This window comes from Eurosta solidaginis, chromosome 5 (assembly GCF_040869045.1).
Source record: "Eurosta solidaginis isolate ZX-2024a chromosome 5, ASM4086904v1, whole genome shotgun sequence".
Classification (NCBI taxonomy): domain Eukaryota; kingdom Metazoa; phylum Arthropoda; class Insecta; order Diptera; family Tephritidae; genus Eurosta; species Eurosta solidaginis.
Window position 1 is genome coordinate 69,774,207 of NC_090323.1, and position 18,713 is coordinate 69,792,919.

Consider the following 18,713-nt stretch of genomic DNA (forward strand, 5'->3'; position numbering starts at 1 on the left):
TTCCTTCAACACACAATGCAGCTGAGGCACATAAAATGCTTATGAGGCGCAAGCGGAAAAATGGTGAAGACTATGTAGAATATTATTATTCTATGCTAACTATAGGTAGACAGGGTTTGGTGGATGATGTTTCCATCAATACACATATAATTAGTGGTCTCAACGACGGTGCATTAACAAAAGCACTAGCAGCAATGAGCTTTGGTACATGTAGTCAATTATTACTTGCACTCAAGAACTTAACGATGACAAGTAGTATTTCAACAACATCCACAGTTCCAACACAGCAAGCATTGAAGTCCGAAACGAAATCTAATTCGAAGTCAACGCAAATAAAGTGCTTCAATTGTAATGAGAACGGTCATATCGCAATCAAGTGTCCACAACCTCAACGAAAGATACGTTGTACTGTATGTACGAAAATAGGGCACGAAGCTAAGAATTGCAACAAGAAACCAACAGTCACAAAGATTGGTAACCACAATGAAAGCAACGAAGCTCCTCCGGTCATGAAATCGGTTGAGTTAAATGGAAAACAGTTCGAAGCATTTATTGACACCGGAAGCGTTTGTTCCTTGATACGCGAATCAGCTACAGATGGTATGGAGATACTGGAGGCTAACAGATGCTTTACGGGATTCGGCGGGTCCAAGGTCCAAGTGACAAAGCAAGTCAACGTCGTCGCAAATATTAATGACGTACAACAAGAAATAACTCTTTATGTTGTCGCGGATAGACTGCTGCCCTACGAAATTTTATTGGGTCGGGATGTCTTACAAAATAATGGGTATAACATGGTTATAGACAGAGATGTATTACATGTAGACGAAGCTAGGTCAAATAGTTTTAATATATTCAGCGACTTATCTGAAGAAGAGAAAAACAAGGTACGTAATCTTTTAATTGCTAAGCAAAATTGTTTTGCGGAAGATATAAGCCGCATTGGTAGATGCAAAAACGCACAAATGACGATAGAGGTAACTAAATCAGGTCCTATACTTGGTAAACGATATCAAGTTCCCTTTTCACAACGCCCAGAGCTATCGAGAATTTTGTCAGAGCTGTTGGACAACGATATTATACGTCCAAGTAGTTCACCACATGCAGCTTCAGTACTTCTAGTAAAAAAATCCAATGGCGAACATCGAATGTGCATCGACTATCGTGCACTTAATGAAGTTACGGTAAGGAAAAACTACGTAATGCCAATAGTGGAGGAACAACTCTCACGTCTTTCGGGTAATAAATATTATACGACATTAGACATGACGTCCGGTTATTACCAGGTACCGATGAACGAAGAATCAAAAAAGTATACAGCATTTTTAACTCACGAGGGTTTGTTTGAGCATAACGTTATGCCTTTTGGTTTAGTCAACGCGCCGATGGTTTTTCAGGAAATAGTTGTAAACTTAATCAAGTCACTTAAGCATCGTGAACAGGTGGTAAGCTATGTTGATGAGGTCATTATAGCCACGAAGACAGTCGACGAAGGTGTCACGGTAATTAAAGAGTTTTTGGAAGCTATCGAAGTAGCAGGTCTAACGCTTAGACCATCTAAGTGTAGGTTTATGGCCAAACAGGTTCAATTTCTTGGTCACGATATCAACAGTGAGGGAATACGCCCCGGCGAAAATAAGACAAAGGTCATCGAAGAATATTCAAAACCATCTTCAACCAAAGAGGTGCGACAGTTTTTAGGAGTGACAGGTTATTTCAGAAAATTTGTTAAAAATTATTGTATATTGGCTCGTCCATTAACGATGTTGCTTAAAAAGAATGCAGAGTTTGTTTGGAATCAGGAATAAAACGACGCTTTTGAAAAACTAAAAACGATGATAATCACGAAGCCTGTACTAACAATATACGATGCAACTAAGCCACATGAGGTGCATACGGATGCGAGTTCCATAGGACTATCCGGAGTGTTACTACAAAACGACAACGGCACTGAATGGAAACCTGTATTTTATTTTAGTAGACAATGTAACGAAGCTGAACGAAACTATGCCAGCCATGAGCTAGAGGTTCTGGCAATAGTTGAAACTTTGCAACGATACAGAATGTATTTAATTGGACAGAAATTTAACGTAATCACGGACTGTAATGCTATAGCCGTGACAAAAGCAACTACTCCATTGTTACCCAGAGTGGCTAGATGGTGGCTCAAACTACAGGAGTTTGATTTTCAATGTATCCATCGGGCAGGTGCAAAGAATACACTGGCTGACGGCTTAAGCCGAAGTCCAACTCTTCCACCAACGGAACCAATAACGATAGCGGAATCAGTATACCAATTGGTCAATATCGACAACGATTGGGTGTCGGCAATGCAGAGACAGGATGAAACCCTAAAAGAGATCGTCGATGTTCTTAACGGTAAGGAAACATTTAACGCACGTCAACTGAAGGATGACTACGTACTACAAGGTCAACGTCTATATCGTAAAGTCAATGGAAATAAACTACTGGTAGTTCCGAAGGGCGTGAAATGGCGATTAACAAGAGCGTGCCATGACGAAGCAGGTCACTTCGGGTTGGAAAAGACTTGTGAACGGTTATCCAAAGACTTTTGGTTTGCTCGTATGCGTCAATATGTGAAATCTTACATAGCATCATGTCCAGAATGTTGTATCAATAAAGTCACAGGGGGTAAAAAAGAAGCCCAGCTACATATTAGCGATGTTGTCCCAATACCATTGCGTTGCGTACATATAGATCATTTAGGACCATTCGTACGCAGTAAACACGGTAATTTGTACATTCTTGTAATTGTTTGTTCTTTCACGAAATATGTAGTTATACGACCATTACGGAATACGAAAACAACTCCAGTTTTAAAGGCATTACGTGATTTTATGACGGTTTACGGATGTCCCAGGCAAATTGTTTCGGACAGAGGAACGGCATTTACTTCCAAAGAGTTTCAAAACTTTATCGAACGATACGACATCCGTCATACAAAAGTAGCAGTACGCACACCTCGTGCCAACGGTCAGGCAGAGCGTGTTAATAAAACTATTTTGGCATCGCTTAAATGCAGCACTAAATCCGACAAGGATTGGGACGAAGCACTGCCACAACTTCAGTGGTGCATCAACTCTCAAAGTAATGCAACGACCAAGCAGAGTCCAAATAGCCTCATTTTTACATATAAACTTCGTGACGTCACCACAAATCGATTGATTCAGGCCGTGCAAGATGAACGTGATGATACTAGTCGCCACGACGACTTCCGAATGGAATCAGTGGCTGAACGAATTAATTCTGAAAGGGCCAAATGGAAGCAACGGTTTGATGCGAACCATAAAACGCCAAAACCATACAACGAAGGAGATTTGATCATGGTTAACTATGTACCTCAACCCACTGGTACCTCGCACAAGCTTGATCCGTCGTACAAAGGACCGTATTTGGTAACCAAAGTTTTACCTAACAACCGCTACGTAGTAGAAGATCTCCCAGATAATTTAACTCGACGAAAACCCTATATAGGCGTATTCACAAATGAAAACATGAAACCATGGTGTACTCAAAGTTTAGTAGACGACGACTTGGAGATTGAAAAATCCGATCACCACAATAATTGCAATAATATCGATGGGTACGACAGCGAAGAATCGTCCGGAGATACGATCGATCAGGAAAAGCCGAGCTGTCAAAGTCAGATGGCAAGCCTGGAGAATAAAAAGATGAGAGAGAGCGAAATCACGACGACAGCTAAGAAGTGAGCCGAAGAGCAGCTAGGCAGTTGGTAGATGAACGGCCATCACGACAAACGTACTTAATTTTGTTATAATAAATAATTAAACTTTGTATTGTACTTTTTCTATATTCTTGTATTAAATCAAATTCCATATTACATATTAAACAATTGTCGGTCTTTAAACATTTCTTAACAATACTGCAAATTACATAGAAATTTTCGAAGATAGCTATCGGATGGCGAATAGCATACAGTTCTCCGTGCATACGGTCACGGAAAATTCCTCACGAGTACGTTAAGTAGGACAATTGCTTAGGAGTATAAATTATGCCTGGTATAAAAACTCCACAACTTATAAGAACTTTTAATTTGACAATATTTCGAAGCTATGTCCATTTAAGACGTGCTCCATTACGTAAACTACCTTCTTATTTTTCTAAAGTACTAACACAACCCAGAATTGCTGTTATGTTTACCCAAAAAGAAGAACTGAGTTGCTGCACTAAATTAATAATCTTACATTGACTATATAGTAAGCTACTAACCAGTTATACTTGGGATCTAAACCCTGGCGGATGTTAGGCACAACTTCCTTCACACACACAATGTGATGTATAACGGTACTTCATTGCATAGAAAGGTTCGAGCTATCCTCTTAACATAAATTTGTATAACCTAAAAATGTGGCTCGGATAAGATTTATTAAATATGTATTTTTGCCGGCTCGAGGTCAATTAAAAAATAAACACAAGTTTTCTTTAAAAATCCGATATATTTCGGTTACTCCGCGGTAACCGTCCTCAGGGATATAAACTGCAAAATCTATACAAACAAATAACATTATATAAACAAAATATTGATGAAACAGTAACAACAAATGACATACATTAATTTACACGTCCTCTTGCTTAGGCGTGGAGTTTGTTACTACTTTATTTGTAATTAAATGTCTGTAAATATGGGCGACGTTGTCCGTGTCAGTCTTGTAGTTCAGTCGTATATTTGGCGGAGTGTTTATAATGTGTAACATTTCAAGTGAGAAGCGCTTGGAATAATTTGCTTCTTGCTGTAAGATGGATGCTTTAGCGAAATTGGGAGAGTGTCCGCTCGATGCACAGTGTGCCATTAGCGCAGTTTTATGTGTAAAAGAATTTGGCATTGTTTGGTGTCTGATTTGTGCTGTGCCAATCGCGTTTTTAATTTTGATTTGGTTGTACCAACGTATACCTTGTTGCACAGCTCTTTCTGGTTTCCATTACATGGGATTTTATAAATGACATTACTTTTGTCCATTTCCGGTATTTTTGACTTAGTTCTGTTAAATATGTTTTTAAGGGTACTTGTAGGCTTGTGACATATTTTTATTTTCTCTTTGTCGTAGCAATCTGACATCATTAAACGTTAAGATAAATGGGGTACGTAAGTTACCGATTTGAATTAGTTTATTAAATATTCTTTTAAGTTTTTATGATTTAAATACCTCCTGCTCGTTATTAAAATTTACCCATAAATGCATTACCGAAGGATTTTGTTGGTAAAAATGAAAGCCAACTGCTTCTGAGGTACTATATAATATAACGACCTCACTTATAATTTTATTTATAATAATACCCCTTTTCTACATTTTGGCCTATATCTCGGCAAGGGGTTAACGTAATGTAACGGGTAAAATTCAACATCTTTGTCAAAATCCTCAACGGCAGGTTTCGTTTGATATCCATGTTGTACAAATTTATTTAAAAACTACCTGGTTCCAGGTTTTTGTTTTCTAAACTCCAGCCGTCTACGGGTTTGAATATATCCTGATTTGTAAGTTAAACCTCGGCTGATGCAACAGTGAAAGTTGCACTCAGTTATGAGCAGTGGTTCTTGGGTGATGCGAAAGCAAACATAAAGATATAGAGACAACATTTTTTAAACGTGTTGGTTTGGGTTCAGGGTGCAGTTCTATTAATTTTCTGAAACATCTTTAACGCACAGATATCGACCTGTTAGAATTCTACTATATGTGTCGATAACCAATAACTCTTCCAGCAGTTTTGTATACGTACATCGGGTGGTTATAATATTTTGTATGTAAAGATTTGAACGCAATCGACGGGAAAATACGCATTCCCCAAATAAAGATATTGAAATAAACATCATCATTTCTTAATACATTCGTGGATACCTTTTGTTTCATACATAAGTCGTAAAGATACATTCAGATCCTTATTTTAGCCTATATCTCGTAAACGGGTTGATATATCGTAAGACAAAAAAAAAATATCTTTGTTGTAAAGACACATCAGCAGCTTTCATTTAATATTCATATTATACAAATAAATTTGAAAAATACTCGGTGCCATGTTTTGGGTTTAAAGGCCCTAGTAGTCTAGGGGTTTGAAATGTGTCCTTATATTAAGTTACACCACAGCTGGCGCATGCTGTGGTTTCTGAGTGGTGCGAGTACAAACATATGACAGACGGACAAATATTTTAAAAACTGCTGTTGTTGTAGTTGTGTTAACATTGCTTCGCCCCATTCAATGGGGACGATCGCTTACAAATTGTCATCAAAGTCCTCTAAAGGGAGTCAAATGAAACTAGCAGTTCAACAGGGGCGACCATAGAGGTGTAGGCTCCACATTATAATTGAAAATATGGTTGTTGTCATGTGAGGACACATCGCATGCAGGACATACATTACTTATGTCGGGGTTGACTCTGGACAATTAAGTGTTTAACCTGTTACAGTATCCAGAACGATTGATTCGGGTCTCCCTCGGCAATCTTTCTTTTTCTGCAAGGGTTGTATAGAGTATATTGATAACGGGGTTCACTGTGCGCGATCTAGCAATTCCGAGTGGATTAGGCTCAGGCTCTCCTTTGATACAATTTCTAATGAAAAGGGCTACTACTCAACGTTTTCAACTATGAATATGGTATATTCGGGTGTAAATTTAAATTTTATTTAGTTAATATTTAAACAGCTTTTGCAATTAATTAATTATAAGCCATTAAAAGCTATCTACGCATTTCTTCTATTTTTTTTGAGATTAAATAATTGTATTTTATACCAGTATAAAATAAATGTATGTATGTGTATAAGGCTTGGTCCATGTTTCTTTCTATTAGAATAGTATTTGTTTAAGCCAGTCCTTATATGTGTACATACATACGTACATGTATGTTGAAGATGCATCCCACGGGTGGTACAGAACAGTTTACGTCTTAACTAAAGATAAATCATTCTTTTAAAAAACACAGTATTTAGTACATTAATATTAAGTGGTAAATTAAAAAAAGAAATTTGCTTTTAAAATATTCCTAAATGTCGACCTATCCGTATAGATAAGTCATAACTCAAAAGTTTTGTTAACAAGGACGTATCTCAAAATTTCTGTTAATAAGACCGCATCTCAGCGAAGTCAATACTAATCACAGATTATCGGTTTAAAAGCTTGTAACTGAAAATTAACAGTTTTGCCACAAAAGCTATAGATTTGACTCAATTATTTTAATTTACACAATCCGCAAAAGACTTAAATTGGTATACCAGAATATAGTTTCATATGTATTCTATAGTATAACACGTTTACGAATTATAATATTTGCAGAAATGTAAAAAATTGTCTTAGATAATAAATACTTGGGTCAAAGTTCACTAAAACAATAGAAAAATCAAAATATTAACTTCAGTAAAATTTATAGTATAACGCTGCAATATTGATTGTACGAGACATGTTCGAATCTCAGTTTTTAGATTTTCAACGTCTCTTTGCTGTACAGATATAGGGCATTGCAGTTTGCTGCTATTGAAGACTTAGCAACCTTCGAAATGAATCTATCTGCGCAATTATGGCAGGTGTCTGAAAAATTGTCTATCTATCTGGAATCCTTTATCAAAAGTAGCTGGTGCATTACAAAGTCCAAAAGGCATCACTGTAAATTGCCAAAGACCATCTCCGACGCTGAAGGCTGTTTTCTCTTTGTCTTCCTCCTTCACCTCCACTTGCCAGTAGCCGCTTTTCAAGTCCAGTGTGGAAAACCACTTCGTACCAGAGAGCGAGTCCAGAGTGTCGTCAATTCTTGGCAATGGGTAGCTATCCTTTTTCGTAACGTCATTCAACTTCCGGTAGTCCACGCAAAACCTCATTTGACTAGCTGATAGTTCGATGACGCCATTGTCTGCGGTGTTTCATTTTTCTCCTCCAATTTTGCTGTCTCATCGCCATCAAGATGAAAGACATACTCGTCCACATCAACTCCTTCTGCTTCCATTGCCTCTCGTAGCCGTGCCTGAAGTTCGAGTTTAACGCCGCTTGTATTCAATCCACGGCTCTCCAACTCCTTCAGTTGCTGGATCTTCAATTCACTGAACTTTGCCATGTCCTTGTTGTCCTCTGGAATTTATTCAACAATTCCTCTTCTGACACCAATTGTAACGAATTTACTGCAATTCCCCTTATTTGCAATCTTCTTCTAACGTTCGTATCGCTAAACTGTTGAATAAATAACTCCAATATTGAATAGTGGAAAAATGGCCTTTATTAAAGTACTTCACAATAACACTCAAACTGATTTTTAAAATAATACTGCTATTGCTCGCTAAATAGCGTCTTAATCGAAACTGCTTGATAGCTCAAATCAAACTGAATTCCAGCGCCTCTACAAGTGCTGCCTTTTATACTCTCTGATTTCAAGGTTCGCATCTTATAGGCGCTTCCAGAATCTACCAGTTGCCATCAGCTCTCAAACTTCTCACCTGTAACTACAATTGCACGATTTTATAGCTTATCTCATTGCATACTTTCAGGACTATCTCAGATATATGCATGTGTTTGTGCATTGATTCTCCGCTGCTCGTATACATACATGGTACATATGTGTAGACGCAATTATTGTTTCGTTTATGTAGATACATAATGATTGGATCTATGGATGTGCATGATATCACTTTTTAGCATCGGCTTAGAGATAGCAGCACCCCTTAGTTTTGCTAATATTCGTAACATTATTTTAACATTGTTGATACGCTAAAATCAATGTGATTCACTCCAAGGGACTAGTTGGGATAGGGTCACCAGGAGACTTGGGTGGTGAATGATGATGTGTGAAAATTAGCACTTCAGACGCTATTTTAAAATTTATCAAATACAAGATGTTTGAATATAATGCCAACGCGGCGGCGGCGTTTATCGGCGGGCTATAGGCTATATCTCTATTTCCGAATATGCACTAATCAAATCAATTTAATTAATGCTTCCTATTAAGCAACAAAATGCATCAAAGTATTACCTAGAATTATAAATTACAAGTTTTCTCAAGATCAACTAGTTAAACAAACGTAAGTGTTATTAATAGTAGTTCAACCTCTGTTTTAATTTCTAAGCTTGTTTGTAGTAGAAATATACGCCGCCGCCGAATGTTAAATTATCGGCGCGGCGGCGGCGGCGTCCGGCGCGTTACTATATTTTCTACTCGTTTAAGACGGTTTAGGCCATTTATTGTTCATGTCGAAAATTGGTCGGATATGGTCAAAAGTATCAACGGATGCGCATCACTGCCAGTTATAAGAAACTATTTGCGAAATTTAACTCTTTCTAACGGTTCAAAAGTTATTTTAAAATAAAATAATTAAAAAAAAATTTTTAAGTTAAGCGGTTTTATTGAAAACAATAATTACATGAAGTAATAATAATACAAAAAGCTAGAAAATAATTAGGTAGGTCCTAGGTACTAGTCATCACACTCCTTATCAATCTATGGCGTTGATCAGACAATTAAATAAAAGCGTTGGACGCGTCATTTCCATACGAATTTTTGACCCACGGAAAAGTCTTTTTCGGTAACTTCCCGTTGAGCTAGACATTTGATACTTAGAACATAGTTCAGATCTGGGGGAAATTACAATACGAGTGAAAAAAAATCCTCTAGGTGGCGCACCGATCGAGATATACAGAAAATTAATTTTAAAATGGAAATTTTGCGATCGACTTTTAACTAACTTCTCGGTGATCCAGAGACTTGAAACTTAGCACATAGTTTGCGAGCCGATGGCACTACAATTATTGGAAAACAAAATGCCGCCAGGTGGCAGACGAATCGAGATAAACGAAAATCCCTGAAAAACGCAGGGAATATTGCGATCGATTTTTAAGTAACTTCTCGGTGAGCTAGAGACTTGAAACTTGGGCCTTGAGTCAGAACCCGGTGACAATGCAATATTTGATCAAAAAAAAATTCGCTAGGTGGCGCATGGATCGAGATATTAAGAAAATTAGTTTTGATTTGGGAATTTTTCAATCCATTTTTAGTTAACTTCCCGGTGACCTAGAGACTTGAAACTTGGCCAATACGAGGCTTGGTGGCAATACAATTTACAGAAAACAAAATTCCGCTAGGTGGCGCGCTGAGATAACTACAAATCCTTGAAAAACGAGGGAAATCTTGCAATCGGTTTTTTAGTAACTTCCCGGTGAGCTGGAGATATGAGGCTTGAGCCGTAAGTCAGAACACGGTGAAAATGCAATATTTGATCAAAAAAATTTCGCTAGGTGGCGGATGGATCGAGATATAAGGTAAATGAATTTTAATTTGGGAATATTTCAATCCATTTTTAACTAACTTTCCGGTTACCTAGAGACTTGTAACTTAGCACATAGTTCGAGACCCGGTGACAATACAATTTATAGAAAACAAAGTTCCGCTAGGTGGCGTGCTAATTGTAATAACTACGAATCCCTGAAAAACGAGGGGAATCTTAAGTTCGATTTTTGAGTAACTTGCCGGTGAGCTAGAAACCTGAAAAGTGGGCCGTGGGTCAGAACCCCGTGACAGTACAACATTTGATCAAAAAAAAATTCGCTAGGTGGTACGCGGATCGAGGTAGTAAGAAAGCAAATATTCCATTTTTAACTAACTTCCCGGTTCCCTAGAGACTTGAAACTTGGCATTTAGTTAGAGGCCTGGTGACAATACAACTTATAGAAAACAATTTCCGCTAGGTGGTGCGCTAGTCGAGATAACTGCAAATCCTTTAAAAACGGGGGAATCTTGCGATCGATTTTCGTGTAACTTCCCGATGAGCTAGAGACATGAAACTTGGGCCGTAAGTCATAACCCGGTGACAAGGCAATATTTTATCAAAAATGGATCGAGATATTGAGAAAACTGGTTTTAAATTGGAGTCTTGCAATCGATTTTTAACTAACATCCTTGATATCTAGAGACTTGAAACATGAGTGTTGCAGGCGTTGTAGAATTACACCTCGTTGAAGGCCCAACTCAATGCACGTCCTTGCATACTTTTAGGCGTACGCGACTTTCATAACGATTCTTTTAGGCTTTCAGGCGTATGCGAATTTCACCACGATTTTCAGATGTGCAAATTAAGTAGCTGACAAATGAGGTGGAATTCTCTTGTTATGATGCACAGCAATGAAAATTCACCACATCATCAATTGTGTTGAACTTACTTCCTCAACAATTGTGATCATATTTACCAACAACGATTGCGTTGCACTATCCGGCTTCGCAAATAATGAGAATAATCGCCAACAAGAATCATTCACCCTATTCATCCTCTTTGTCCAACTCACCCGATCCACCAATATCAAGAACATCGAACAGCTATAATAATTTACCGATTTATATGTAGCACACATACATACATCTTTCTACAGTCACCTTAGCCGAATATAGGTATAGACGTAGTACGTCCGAGAAACGCCAAAGAACGGGTAGCTATTTTGAACAAATAAATAAAGATACGAATTTTCACTTAGGAATTACTGAAATTACTAATCAAAGTTGCAATTGCCCTTTTGTAGGCAGTACTAAAAAATTTAAAACAAAAAGATGATAAAAAAATTTTAAGGACTCCCTTTATATAAATAGACCAAAAAATAGAAGGCAATTTTTCCTTTAATACGGACATAGTCTTGTCGAATTTTGACTAAAAAACTTTAATAATAGCTCTTGTAAAAGAATTTTGGGATTTCAATTTATAAAGGTAGAGCGCGTGTTTAAATTTTAAATAATCAGTTAGTTAATCTCAAGTACATGGTTTGCCTTAAATTGAAAGATTGCGCTCCACCTTTATAGTTTCAAATCCCAAAATTATTTTACAAGAGCTATTGTGCAAGTTTTTTAGTCAAAATTCAACAAGACTATGTCTGTATTAAAGGAAAAATTGGCTTCTATTTTTTGATCCATTTATATAAAGGTAGTCCTTAAAAGTTTTATCATCTTTTTATTAAAAAACCAATATCAGAGTGATAGTAATAATATGAATTTTATTTGATTTAAATCAAACAATTTTAATTTTATACGACATTGAAACAGCTCTAGATGTGATGACGATATGCATATTGTATGTGCAATGAACAAACAATAAACTACTTAATATATAACATGTGTTCATTTTTTCCAATATCAAATAAAAGCAAAGTTTTATACCAGCGAGCAACCAGTTGAAAGCTTTAATTCACAGTGTAAACAGCAATTAATTTTAGTGAAGCGTAACATGAACTGGAGTGGTGCATAATCCGCGAAAACGAAAAAGCGGCAAAAAAATATAGCGTAAATTTCATAATATTCACAGAAAAATAAAAAAAAGGTTATACTCGTACTATAACAGAAATTCATTGAAAAAAGTAAAGTGAAAAGTATACATTTTTACTAACAGAAAATGCATTCGACAAGGATTTTATATACATTTGGCGTTTTATGTGCAATGTTGTCATCATCTTTTGGCACCAACAATTTGACCAACTGTAGTGCTGGTGCTTCATGTTCTGCCACCAAAACGACCACCCTCTCTACCGCAGCATCAACCAAAACTGCTACCATAAGCTCTACAACTGAAAGTGTATATCACAGCATCAACAATAACGTTGTGAAAGAGAAACGTAGGTTGTTGCGCCAATTCACTCTCACAAGTTTTTTGAGAAAACGTGTTTCATTCCTTTTGCCTTTGTTTTGTTAATTCATTATTTAAATTGTTCACTGTAGCTAAAGATCTTCAAACCTGCCAGCGTAAATCGGCTGATTTTGATAAGTGCATAGTGAACGCGTTTCAGCACATATTCAGCACATGGAAAAATGGTATGATGTAGAAAAATTATTATATTATAAATACCAAAGATTTTTGAAGATAAAGATGTTGCATGCGCGAACTTCAGTGGAAAGCAGCGAAGCTTCACAAAATTCTAGTAAGTCACTTTCACCACACCACAAAATTTAACACAATTTTTAGCATAATTTAAGTACACAAAATACACTGGTTGGAGTTTTAGAGAGTAAAAATTAAAATTCTGAACATATTAGCTGAATAAAAAATGTACAAAAAAAATGTACAAATAATTGTTAAATAATAAATACAGACAGTGGTAGTTTAACAAATTCTGCTGTAGTAAGTGGTGAATGTGACCTACTAGAATTTTGTGAAGCTTGCTTCACACTATATTTCGTCCCTGCAACATCTCTATCTTAAAATTGTTTCTGTAAATACCTTCAGAGCCTTTTCTGCAGAGAGTAGGATTCGAAACCGCGCTCCTTCGATGATAGATGTGTTGACACACAGACTTGACCAAGATCACATCTTGTTCGTATCTTTCAAATGAACTGATCATATGTGCTATTGTTGTTGTTTCAACCGCTTAATCGCTCACAGTATTGTGGATTTAACTTTTTGTGCGAGTTTGTCCAACACGCTCGGTCCATAGAACCATTGCCGCTCGAACGGTTTTATTTCTCGAACCTTCAAAGTCATCTTGCCTTACTTATTTGTGCCACTCTAGACTGAAGTAGGCGCTTATAATGTGTTCAAGTCACTACAACATATTATAAGCGCTTATGCATAGATTAGTTAACTTTTATATATTTATTAAGACATACCATTTAGTTTTTTGAGCAAGATCAAATTCAAAAGCCACAATAACAAGTTATGCCGAAAAAAGTGAAAAAAAAAATTTAAAAAAAAATTCAGGAAAATCTGAGAATTGATAAAAATCTATTTTTTAAAAAATTTGGCGCGATAGACATTTCCACGAGTCTGCCTTCAAAAATTCAGCTCGATTGGATCACGGAAAAAGGGTTAAAAGTCGATCCAAAATCTTTCACACAGGCGGACAGACGGACAACTAAGAGCTTTATACTTTATACATAAAAAAAATCTGAGTTGTACATGAAAATCGCCGATATACGTGTATTTTCACTTTTTCTCCCCTTATTGATGGATCACATCAAAAAACATTTTTGCCACATCAACTAAACGATTTTTGGACTAAGAGCTGACAATAAAATTAACACAGAATATTTACTATTTATACATTTTTATTGCAACGTAGAAATAAAATTCTCTTTTAACAGCCACATATTGTTTCAAATAATTTTTTCTAGTTATTTGGTAACATGTTAATACATTTCTGATAAATTTAATGATGATTATAAATTTTAATTATTCAATATAGAAAGTTCGGATATCAAAGAGTGGCTTTACTTGCTTTTCTCGCTGCAAAATCTTTATAATAATATCACAATTTAACTGTCTTGCCAAAACAGATTCAATACAAAGCGTGGAAAGTCCTGAAACTCGCTCTTGAGATGAACACGATTTATGAAAGTTTTTGATTCTTGAAACGACGCTGAAGGAACGTCCTGCACTAGCTACAGTGACAGGTATAGTGCAAAAGATACGTAAAACAACACAAATGTTGGGGAAAATCGTATACGGATTTTGAACATATGTATGTAGATGGCATTTAGCAATTCCAATGGTGACAGACCTTTATCAAAATGTGCTTCGTAAATGTGTTTCAAGTGAATTATTTCGCATTCTAAGCTTTGAGAAATGTCCGACTTGTATTTATACTCAGTGTGCTTTGCACACAGAGTATATTAACTTTGATTGGATAATGGTTGGTTGTACAGGTATAAAGGAATCGAGATAGATATAGACTTCCATATATTAAAATCATCAGTATCGAAAAAAATTTGATTGAGTCATGTCCGTCCGTCCGTCCGTCTGTCCGTCTGTCCCTCTGTCCGTTAACACGATAACTTGAGTAAATATTGAGATATCTTCATAAAATTTGATACACGAGCTTATCTGGACACAGAATAGATTGGTATTGAAAATGAGCGAAATCGGATGATAACCACGCCCACTTTTTATATATATAATATTTTGGAAAACACATAAAACCTGACTATTTAGTAAATAATAAACCTAGTATGTTGAAAATTAACGTGTGGACTGATATTGAGAAAATTTTTTAAAACGGGCGTGGCACCGCCCACTTATAATAAAATCAACTTTACAAACATTATTAATCATAAATCAAAAATCGTTACACCTATCGTAACAAAATTCGGCAGAGACATGCTTTGAAGAAAAATTAACGAAATCGGTTGCGTGGTGCTTGCCCACTTTTATATAAAAGATTTTTAAAAGGGTCGTGGACGAATAAAATATGTTATATCTTTGCAAAAAAGTGCTTTATATCAATGGTATTTCGTTTCCCAAGTGGATTTATAACAGTAAATAGGAAAAACTTCAAATTTAAAAAAATGGGCGTGGCACGCCCCTTTTATGACTAAGCAATTTTCTATGTTTCGGGAGCCATAACTCGAAGAAAAATGTACATATCGTAACAAAATTGGGTACACATATTTTCCTTAAAGCAGGAAATATTTCTAGGAAAAATGGACGAGATCGGTGAAAGACCACGCCCACTTTTATACAAAAGATTTTTAAAAGGGTCGTAGAAGAAAATAATACGCTATATCTTAGCAAAAAGGAGCTTTGTATCAATAGAATTTTACTTTCTAAATTGAATTATAACATTAAATTGGAAAGCACTAAAATTTTTGAAAATGGGTGTGGCACCGCCCCTTTTATGACAAAGCCATTTTCTATGAGCCATAAATCGAAGAAATTAACATATCGTAATGAAATTGTGTACACATATTTTCATTATAGCAGAAAATATTTCTAGTAAAAATGGACGGGATCGGTTAAAGACCACGGCAACTTAGATATAAAACAAGTTTAAAAGGGTCGTAGACTGGAATAATAAGTTATAACTTAAAAAAAAATAGTTTTGAATCAATGATATTTCACTTATTAAGTTTTACTGTAAGAGGAAATGGGGAGGGAGACATTTTTCTTTTAAACGGGCGGTGCCACGTGTTATGTAGTAAAGTAATTTATCTGAAATGAAATGTACAATTGAAGCTCACGCTGAGTATATAATGTTCGGTTACACCCGAACTTAGACATCTTTACTTGTTTTCGACAAATTTTGCTGCGCTCGCCCGAACCATAGTTTCATCCATGTCTTCAAATTGCCATAAAAAGGAAAACGTCTCGCTCAAATTTCTTATAGCTGCAAATCGTTCAGTAATGCTAGTGTTTACCGAATCAACGATCACCAGGAATGTATTGTTTTTAAAATCAGACACTGAATCCTCGGTAATCATCTCATTTAAATTATCTTCAGAACGTCTTTTGGGTTTTCTTTTTCGAATGTCCGGAAACTTTGGGGAGATGTTCAATTGAATAGCAACTGTTTTGCATTCGTTTAAAATTGTTTCTCATTGGTTCCGGATCAACTTCAAATCAGCTAATAAGGCATCTAGATGTGGGACCTCAACATCTATGGTGGCATCTCTAGCTTGGAGGACCACGTTTCTTTCATTAATGGTAGTCCGTATTTTGAACCAAATTGAGGACAGCAAGATACATTCTAACTTGTTGATGTATTTGAGAATGCCGGTAACATCGCCGTATGCTTGCTTGGCTTTTGGCTGAAAGACGATGAAGAGAGCTCGGTACATTCTTTTTGAGTATGTCCCATCGTCGTGGAGTGCTGCTAAAAATAGTAAAACATTTTTGTACAACTCCGAAGAAAGTAATTGCAGCTGTACAACATTCTGCAGCATTCGAGTTTTTGTCGAGAATGTGACGCAGTGCTCCGTTGTAAGCTCCTTTCATATTGGCGCCGTTATTATACCCTTGTGCACGCCAATCTTCAATCAAGTATAGCAAATTAGATCAGCGATTTTCTGACCAGATTGTTGGCTACAAATCACGAAAGCCAAAAACCGTTCTTGAATTGTAAAATTTGTTGTTTTCGAATTGAAATGGAGCTAGCGCAAAATGAACGTAGTCAACGTGACTAGCATCATAGCATTGAAGATAATAGCAAAATACTTGGCTTTCTTGCCTTGATCTAATATAGTTTCCCTCACGTGCTTTGCAGAAATTTAAACTCGTTCTGAATGTCTGGGGAAAGATAGTGAACTTGTAAACGCTTGTGCTGCTGTTGTGAAATCCTAACTTTCTCCAAATGATCTCTAAGTATCGAATCATATTGACTTATGAGATCTTAGATGCCCAAAAAATGTCCATCGTTTCGTTCACCAAGATATATACTTTCGCCTTTAAAAGCTAGGCCTCTTTCACCCAAAAATAAAATAGTGTCCAAAATTCTATATAAAATTTCTTTCCACTTTTGAGTTTCAGTGATTAGCTGGTCATTGATAAGTGTATCAACTGTAGCCTCCTTTTGAATTAGATTTTGTAAAGATCGCCATTGAATATAACATTTAATGTGATCTTGAGCATTTTCGTGTGATGGCAGTTTATCGTATAGCTTCTTCCATACCTGGAATTTCGAATATCCGCAGAACAAATGTTAGGTCGATTTAAAGTATTGGTGCTTAATAGACGACATGGTAGGCAATAAAAAGCATTGCTACTGGCACTCCACACTAATCAGTCACGCTCCACTTTCTCTCCATTTGGCAAGATTCTGTTTAACAACGAGGTAGGAAATGCCTCGTCATGACAATCACGTGGAAAAATAACAGGACACTTTTGATGACCTCGATGAATTATTTCTTTGACTTCTTCAGATCGCAAAAACTCATTATTCACGGTACCGATATCGAAGTCGTTTAAATAATCTGGACTTTGATACAGAATTGGTGGTATTGTTGGAAGACTTTTTGAAGATGAACCTTCATCAGTGTCACCACGAAAACTTTACGATTTCGGATTCATATAAACATACATTTTTGTTTGAGGTTTTTATTGTCTCCTCAGGCCCAGGCAAAAAATCATTATCAGTATTCGTTGCTTTTGAAATTCGGCTAAAAATTGGCACATGGAACAACTCAAGACTCTCCTGAATTAAAAAAAATGTCTTAGTACCTCTAAATCGCGGGCCCCCTGAGAAACACATTTTTGTTTGATGTTTTTATTGTCTCCTCAGGCCCAGGCAAAAAATTATTATCAGTATTCGTTGTTTTTGAAATTCGGCTTAAAATTTGCACATGGAACAACTAAAGACTCTCCTGAATTAAAAAAAAATGTCTTAGTATCTCTAAATCGCGGGTCCCCTGAGAAACCCCGGGCCCGGGGGGAATCCCCCTCTCTCTCGTAGGGCCTGGGTGTAGCGTCCAACAGCACTTATACCTTCAAGTCACATCTTTCCGAAATTGTATCTTAAGTACAAATCCGCAACAAAACTGAGTTGCTTGACGGCAGCACTTGAGGAAAGGATAAAGAATTGGACTGCCGTTCAAGTGGTACGCATCGCCGGTTTGATCGCCTGATTTAAAAGGATGCAGGCCTGCCAAAATACTACATTCAGAACTTCCACGAGATGTCTTTTTATGACCCCTGAGCACCGACCTTCTGCATAAAGAGGCAAAAGAATATAATAAAAGAGCATAATGAAATGCCGGACAGATAGATTTGTTGAATTCTCACAAACAGGGACCTCCCATAAAACAACTGTTTGATCCTTTTGAAATTTGAATATTAGTGTTGAACAAGTTGTATCTTTGTTTAAGGAGAATTTTTTTTTCTTTTTGACCATGTACATATATAAATGAAGTATGTACTTAAACATTTTTTATCTTCTTTTTATGTTCTTCTTTATATTTCGATCCCTTGAACTACATATGGTTGAAATTGTTGTAAGATATTACTTAGAACCAAATTTCTAAATAT

At 36.4% G+C, this 18,713-nt stretch overlaps 1 protein-coding gene across 7 annotated transcripts in view; it reads left to right on the forward strand.

Annotated features, from left to right (window-relative positions):
- The first annotated feature begins 12,154 nt into the window (after positions 1 to 12,154).
- The window catches only part of LOC137253233 (uncharacterized), a 133,522-nt gene continuing 126,963 nt past the window's right edge, over positions 12,155 to 18,713 (forward strand). For 6 of the 7 annotated variants that reach the window (XR_010953752.1, XR_010953753.1, XR_010953751.1 and 3 more), the window contains exons 1-3: positions 12,155 to 12,308; positions 12,378 to 12,600; positions 12,704 to 12,796. Coding sequence is in view for 4 of the 7 variants with exons in the window: in XM_067789801.1 (XP_067645902.1) it covers positions 12,381 to 12,600; positions 12,704 to 12,796 (313 nt within the window). In the remaining 3 variants the exon portion in view is untranslated. The remainder of the gene's footprint in view (positions 12,309 to 12,377; positions 12,601 to 12,703; positions 12,797 to 18,713) is intronic. The other variant, XM_067789800.1, reaches the window with a different exon arrangement.